The following is an 8,224-nucleotide window of genomic DNA, read 5'->3' on the forward strand; positions in this document are numbered from 1 at the left end:
TACTGAAACTTGAAAAGAAACCTAAAAGGTTTGATATAAACTTTGAATCATAAACTGCAGCAACATATGAGAAGGAAGTGCCATGAGCAAAGAACCAGTAACCAAAGACAACCATTTCCACAGCTTTACACGGAAAATCTAGTTCTTCAAGCTGCTTTCTCAATTTGATGAGAGCTTCAAAAGACAAATTGCTATTTAAAAGAAAACCACCTTCGAATATATCGACGAATAGATCGCAATTCTCCCCATCAATTCCACTGTTCTCCGTAAGACAACTTTAATCCGCTGTCTTTCCACAACTTTGCCTCCCAATGAAAGAGTAGGCATGCCAGATTTTCTCCAATTATTTGGCATGATCTTATAACAATAAGAGCTCATCATAGCAGAAATATCCCTTGATTGGTCCTATCTGTTATATTCGAATCTTGTAGAATGAACCCACACTCAATTCAACATAGACGGACTTCTGTGCCTCGTGTACTAAAAAAATGCAGTATAACGACATTTATATGGCAGGAGTTAGCTCCTCATTGATGTACTTGAGAAGGGAGCTCGAAAAAAATCCACATTCAATGACCTCTCTCTTCAACAATCCTATCATTAAAAGTAGATGACCTAGAAAGGACATATGAGAACGAGAGGGTAAAAAATGGAGTACTTGCATGTGGCCCACGACCACTCTTAAAAATAGAAGCATGCAAGTAATGTCATATGGGTGTCTCCCATTAATCAAATTGGCGAAGAGGAGTGGCTGCTGATTAAAATCCTAAGTGGCGAGAAGGAAGGATAAAAGGTATAGAATGTGGCAAACCTGAACTGCAATACTACAATGGATATATTTTCTCACCTATCTCTTCTCTTATCATTTTTTGTTGCTATGAGCACAGATAAAGCAATTCTGGATTCTTTGTCTTTAACATAATCGCAAATTACCAAGTCACAAAATGTAACCTTCAGGCAGATTTGAATCTGGATGAGGTTTGCCAGTCTTTCAAAGGTATAACGGTATCTGATCAGAAAATCCAAGTGCCTGGAGTAACGGAGGATATTGCAGCTTCTGTAAAAACTACTGTAGCATCATCAGTTTGATGAAAATGCACATGAACTCTTCTTTTATCCAAAGGTGCACAACAATCCCACATATCGACCATCTGCAGGAATATATGCATACCATATCGAAGCCAATATCAAGAAGGTGAAATTACAGAGAACGATCCAGCTAAATCAACTAAAGTAATGATCAAATGCAAGTCAAAGATTATATTCCAGCTAGAGATCATCATCACAAATATTTTTACTGCAGGCTTGCAGCCTTAATTATTCATTTTACAAAGGAAAACTTTACCTACTCTTGCCATGCACAGTATTTTGTTCAGATTTGGAAAAGGAAAAAAGGGAAACGGCGGTACAACAAAAGGTTGCCTCCTCCCAAGAATCTGACCCAACTATACCAAGAAAAATTATAGCATTGCATGTTCCGCAGCTGGCCAGAGAATAGCTTATGACTTGATACATGAGTAGAGATTCACTCCGCCAAATATTACCACCAGAATACTCCTTTTGTGGACTTGGCTGGTATGGGTCAAGTCCAATAATCACAAATGGTATAAAAGAAATAGACGACAAAAAGCTACACCTGAGAGCCACCTATCGAACTCATTTAAGACAAGGTGATACACGATATGAACAACTGCCAAACCTGTTGGGTCATCTTTAGAATCCTACTCACCAAATATGATCCAGACCAAATGGGCCGACATTACACGAACATTAATGCTATAAGAGAGGAAGTCTATGAGGTTTAAGGTCCCATATTAGGTCTGAGAGAGCTTATGATTTGCCACCTAAGTGGAGATTAGAGAAATGTCACCGCCTAAATGCTCCATTTGCCACTTGGCCTGCTGGATTGGGCGAGTCACTAGAAAAATATATTGCATCTCCAACTCATTGTGCATGCCTATTTTGATTCACCCTATTATAACAATAACAAGTGTGTTGCTGATATGATTCGTCAAGGGTGCGCCTTTAAACCAATGATGCTGAAATCAAGAGTCTAGAGGGATGGCATTCCACAATGGAGGCTCGAAATAGGCTCAGTAAGTGAATGGCCCATTGATTGCTCCAACACGATGAGATGTCACCTTGAGGCTCAAGGGGCTATTTCTAGCAAACCACAGAACCTCCTCCCTCTGCAATGGGATGAACTTATAATAAGTTACCAGTGTTTAGAAGCATGTTGAGACTTCGCTATTTCTCTCAAAACAGCACCGACGATTCCTGCCTGCTCAAGCCGCTCAGCCTTATGTAATGCATCTAAAAGAACCACGCATGTTTTTGTATGAATCTTATGACCTTTTAACCTAGTTTCCTCAAATAATGAGTATGCATCCATCGCCCTATTTGCACTGCTTAACCCTTCTATTATGGCATTATAAGTGGCAGAATCAGGTATGCCGCCACCAGCCTTAAATCTCTCAAATAGCCCATTAGCATCCATAACGTTCCCAGCTTTCGCAAGTCCAGATATCATCGTTGTGTAGGTCGTCGTATTTGGCTTCAGACCTTTCTTCTGCATCTCCTGCCAAAGCACAAAGGCTTTGTTGAATTTTCTAACTTTGCAAAGACCGTTTATGATAATGCTGTAAGTGAAATGGTTGAGATCGCAGTTTTGGTCTTTCATGGATTGAAAGCAGACAAGGGCTTCATCTATTTCCTCTGCTTTCACCAATGCATCGAGTAAACAATTCCAAGTGTAGACATTGGGAGTCAAACCATTTTGCAACAGCTCTTCCATGATTAAGTATGCTTCATCAATTCTACCCACTTTACCAAAGCCATCAATAAGACTGCTATAAATTACGACATTTAATTCCACTCCTTGCGCTTTAGCCTCTTCGAAAAGCATGTATGCCTCATCAAGCCTATCAATCTTAGCAAGCCCATCAATGACAGAGCCATAAGTAACAACAGTGGGCTGGTGACCCTTGGACTTCATTTCCTCCAGTAGCTGATAAGCTTTGTTAACTTTACCTGACTTACAGAATCCATCAATCACAGTGTTGTAAGCACGGGTATCAAGAACACAACCTTGCTCCTTCATTGCATAGAACAACTGATAGGTTTCATTTGCAAAACCCGCTTTCACAAGGCCATGTATCAAAACAGAATAACTCGTTGCATCTGGAGTAAATCCCTGAGCTTTTATTTCCTCAAATAAAGACCTTCCTTTCTCCGTCTCACCAGCTTTAAACACACAATCCATGTAGGTATTAAGAAGTGTCAGGTCAGGAGAACAGCCCCTCCGGACCATTTCCTTGTATATCTTGTGTCCATCATCCTTCCTGCCACACTTGAAAAAGTTTTTAATGAGGGAGGTAAAAACGACTGCATTTGGAACATGACCTGAATCGAGCATCTTCTCGTAAAGCCTATAGGCATCGTCAACTCTGCCATGTCTTCCTAATCCATCAATTAGCGAACAAAATGTAACAGCATTTGGGGTGCAGACCATATGATCCATTTCATTGAATATAGAACAAGCCTCATCAAGCTTTTCAGCCTTACAGAGGCGATCAACCATTATGTTAACAGTTATTACGTTTGGAAACAACCTGGCTTCCTTCATGGCGTCCCTAACTTCAGATGCAGCTTCAAGTTTTCCCGCCTTGCAAAGCATGTCTATCAGGACATTGTATGTTATGAGATTAGGAGCTGCATCTTTTTTCATCTCATGAAAAATCCTCAATGCCTCTTCCACTCTACCCTTCCTCCCTAGGCAAGTAAGAATGCCATTATATGCTATCACACCTGGAATGCACCCTTTTGACTTCTGTCTCTCGAGTAAACTGTATGCTTCCTCAAACTTCCCAACTGATCCATAACCCATGATCAATGTATTATAGGCATAAACACAGGGGACTTCCCTGATGCGATCCATCTGCTCGAATAAGTCCACGGCCTCATCCAATCTATTCGCTTTGCAGAGAACCGCTATCATACTGGTATATGTCACGTCATCAGGCATTATACCACGAACTTTCATCTCATGAAAGAATTTCCACGCCATATCGACCTTACCAACCTTACCAAAGCAGTCAATGCAGACATTGTACAGAACTATGTCAGCTTGAAAAGAGTTGCTTTTCATTTCATCCAACAGAGAAAGGGCAGCATCAACTCGGCCCTCCCTTGCAAATGCACGGATAATGGTTGTAAACAAATGTAAGCTCACTTCATAACCCAGCTCTTGCATTTGGCGAAGGAGTTTAAGCATGAGATCAGATTCCGGAACTGCAGAAAGAGCACCAATCAAGGTGGTATACGCTGAAAACGCAGGACGAAACTTGAACTTCCTCATCATCTGAATCAGCTGAAAAGCTTCTCTGGGCTTCCGTGACTTCACACAAATCGAGATTAACTCGACACACGCACTGTTAGATGGACCGAATCCAGCAAGACTCATTTCTTCTAATAACTCTTCCATTCTATTAAACTTTCTAGTCCTCCCAATCACCATGAGAAGAGTGTTGTACGCATCGGGGCAATGAGCTTGATCGGTTTTTGTCTCGACCCAGCGAAAAAAATGTAGAGCTAGATCGAAGTCCTCCATTCTCCTTAAGACCCCAATAACCAATTCTGGTTTGGGCATTTCGTCGAGCACCAAAAGGGCACTCTCTATGGAAGGTCCCCAAGGACCCCCTTTCAAGATACTGCAGATGCTGTCGACTGACTGTCGCACCTCGTTAAGTTTTCTCGAATCTTCATGCTTAGCCTCACTGAAAGAGGAAATACCGGTACTTGCACTGTGCCACCAAGGAGGCTGATTCAACCACAAGAACTTCTTGGAAGCATTATAAACTTTACCGCATTGAGAGCTGAAGCATGAAACTGTTCCTGCAGCATCAGAAGATTCTCAGCCTCACAGCTTGTGATGCTATTGATTAACGAGAACGAATCAGAAGTAAAAATAAGTACAATTGAATGATATGTCAATAAAATGGCAATGATTCGTCGTGACAAGATCATGGGTGGGTGATCGAGGTTCACCTCGTTTCCTCAGGAGCATGTCGCCTGCAGTGGTGCTTTTCAAGTACACTACAAGCGGAGAAGAGAAAGTCGAAATAGAGATATGGGTCAGTCGGCTGTGATATCTGTTCTCCGGAAAGTGAGGAAACGGAGGGGACAGAAGTAAAGGGGCGTGTTCTTCCTAAACAGCCACGCTCGTTCGATCATTAGGTCTCTCTTAGAGATTTTGGCTCGCAGAAGAGAGAATTTCGGAGGGATAACCGGTGCGAGCCTTAGAACTTTTAAAATGTGTGATTAAATTTTAAAATGGATCCAATTAAGTCCTTTCTTTAATTGTATTTTTTTAAAAATTTTACGATTTGATTGCACTTGTAACAAGTTTTAGGACTTGATTAAACTTTTTGAAAGTTTTAGGGCTCGATTGTATTTTCATGATGAAGTTTACGACTTAATTGAATTTTTTGAAAATTTTAGGATTTAATTATACTTTCGTGACAAATTTTAAAATTTCTAACTTACTTATTTAAATTTTAAATAATGGACTGCAATAACATCCTCTCTTCAAATAAGGATTCATATTATATCGAATAAGCTCTAGGAAGACTCTATATGTTCGGCGGTTGTCGAGTAAGTGATTTTTTCTAAGGGCACTCTATTCACAAAAAGAGTTTTTGTGTAGCGGCTGTTACGCCGACTTCGCAAACGGCGTCACATCGATCTCGTCCGCAATGGTCTTACTTGCAACGCATTTCACCGGGCAAGAAGAGCAATGAGGCTCCTCACCAACGACCGTTCATCGTCTTCTTCGCGGAATTTCGCCTTCACAATTTGATTTTTGGCGATTAGTTTGTTTCCCCGTTTGGTTCATTTGGATCTGTTGTCTAGAGAGTTAAGCGAAGATAACTTTCTGTCCAATTCTCGATTTAGCTATTGGATGTCGATTTTGAAGCCACCCGAAGGCTAAACCGCTTGTGATAAATTTTTTTTTTCCCTTTTGTCGGTCTGTCGAAGAGTTCTTCGAATCTTTGCCAGAGCCCGGATACTCGGCTTGAAGACTTGAAGTCGATCCTGGAGATTTTAGAGCCCGAAGAGGACGTAGAGATAGTGGAGCCATCCGATGTGGAGATGCCTTTCGAGGCCGATGAGGAGGAGGAGCCGGATACTTCGTCAGAAGACGGTGAGGATGGGGCCTTGGGTAGTTGCCCCTTTTGACTTTTTGAGAGTACCTTTCTAAGATGGGAGTTAGGTTTCGACCACTTGATCCTTTTTGTGTAGGTGATCTTAGGCTTGTATAGTGGCCTCTAAAGCCTTAGATTTGAATGTTGTAAAAGATATGTGAATATGTATATAAGTTTTCTTTATCGTCCCAAAGCATCGTATTGTTATTTGTATCGTATGGAGTTTTGTTTTCGCTTTCGCATGTGTTTATCATTTGCGTTTAATTCGAATTTTGTTGGCCATTGATTGTTGGGAAACTATGCTTAAGCGTGGCTAGGCGGGATGTTAGCGTGCTCGTAGGGTTCTAGACGTGATAAAAGTCGTATCATAGAACAACTTCGGGAAATGAAGAAAGTTACGGGCATACTTCCAATCATCACCAGTAGGCAACTCTTTTGTCTTGGAAAGCTCTTAAGCAAATTTGTGATCTCAAAATGCCAATGAGGTAAAAGCTGTTTGAAACTTTAGAGCAGCTTCCAACATCATATATGTTGAGTTCCAATGAGTCTCCATGTCCAAATATACAAGAAGACTCTTGGACTCAATATTCTCAGATTCAATACAATCCTTAAACCGTCTCAATCTCCTAGGAGAAGACCTCACATAATGCACAACTAAACGTATTCTAATAACGGAATCATTCACATTTTTCAACCCATCTCTCACAATCAAACTCAATATATGTGCACAACACCTCATGTGAAGTAACTTACCTCTTAAAACTAGAGAGTTCCAAGAGTTAAGTTTGTTTCTTAAATGTTGAATCCCTAAGTCATTTGACCTTGCATTGTCCGCGGTGATAGAAAATACATTTCGAATCCCCCACTCTATCAAGCATTTCTCAATTGATTTTCCTATAATCTTGGCGTAATGACCCGAGATTTGATAGAAGTTTAATATTTTCTTTTGTAATTTCCAATCGGCATCAATGAAATGAGCAGTGAGACACATATAACTCAAATTCTGACATGACGTCCATGTGTCGGTTGTAAGACAAACTCTTGGAGATGTTTCGGAGAAATATTTCCTCAATTTACTTTTTTCTTCCAAGTACAACTTGTAACAATCATGCTTCAATGTGTTACGCGTCGGGATCACAAACTTCGGCTAGAGTCTATGCAAAAATATTTGAAATCCCTCATTTTCTACGAATTTGAATGGGCACTCACCAATAATAAACATGGTTGCTAGGTCCCTTCGACTAACATCTTGGTCAAATTTCCAAGGTCCACATGAACTAACAACCCCACCAAATTGACTCAAGGCATTTCTTTGCCTTTTATCGACATTTGCATATGGGTATTCCTTACATCTTGACAAATGACGATGCATCGAATTGGTACCACGATTACTAGCACAACCTATCTCAGCCCCATAATACAAACATTCATCCTTTTCTTTATCAGGAATCTGTTTGAAGTGTTCCCACACTATCGAAGGTCTCCTCTTTTTTTTTTTTTTTTTTTTCCGTAGTACTTGAAGCACTCGTTTCAGCCATCTAACAAATTGAACATTCAACATTAATTATAAATAGGACAAAACTCACTTACGTTCGGTCTCTTTCTTATCCAACCAAATTTTAAAATTGTTTGCCTCTTTCAGAACCCGTAGGACATTTATATTTGCCTTAAAAAGAAGCTCACTTGAAATCATCGAAATAACTCGAAGACAGTCCTATGCAGAAATGAGATGATAATGAACCTCATCAATTCTCTCTCTAGGAAGCCACGACTTTTTGGTTTCCCAATCCTGTGCAATCTCCTCAAGAAATGAGATGATAACGAACCTCCTTAAGAAACCGAGCTACTTTGCCTCCTATGAACACCATGAGGAACAATCATAAACATACCCGAAACCAGAAGCAAACTCTGCAACTAAATTTCCACCATGAATAACCCATTAAAAAATTAACAACATTAAGTCCTCAAAATCAATTGACCACGTAATAAGAAATTCCAGTTTGATCTCGTGAGCGACATAT

At 40.3% G+C, this 8,224-nt stretch overlaps 1 protein-coding gene across 2 annotated transcripts; it reads right to left on the bottom strand.

The window, feature by feature from the left end:
• Positions 1 to 1,206: 1,206 nt before the first annotated feature.
• LOC115754631 (pentatricopeptide repeat-containing protein At3g06920) lies at positions 1,207 to 5,268 on the bottom strand. Of its 2 annotated transcripts, none has more exons than XM_030693716.2 (2): positions 5,047 to 5,268; positions 1,207 to 4,887 (listed from the first exon to the last, which is right to left on the bottom strand). In XM_030693716.2, the coding sequence occupies exons 1-2, from the start codon at positions 5,063 to 5,065 to the stop codon at positions 2,216 to 2,218; spliced, it is 2,691 nt and encodes an 896-aa protein (XP_030549576.1). In that variant the 5' UTR covers positions 5,066 to 5,268; the 3' UTR covers positions 1,207 to 2,215. The 2 variants fall into 2 exon arrangements, with proteins under 2 accessions (XP_030549576.1, XP_048133834.1); XM_048277877.1 differs by having other exon boundaries at positions 1,208 to 4,893.
• Positions 5,269 to 8,224: the final 2,956 nt, after the last annotated feature.

The sequence above is a fragment of the Rhodamnia argentea genome, chromosome 4 (genome assembly GCF_020921035.1).
Source record: "Rhodamnia argentea isolate NSW1041297 chromosome 4, ASM2092103v1, whole genome shotgun sequence".
Taxonomy (NCBI): Eukaryota; Viridiplantae; Streptophyta; class Magnoliopsida; order Myrtales; family Myrtaceae; genus Rhodamnia; species Rhodamnia argentea.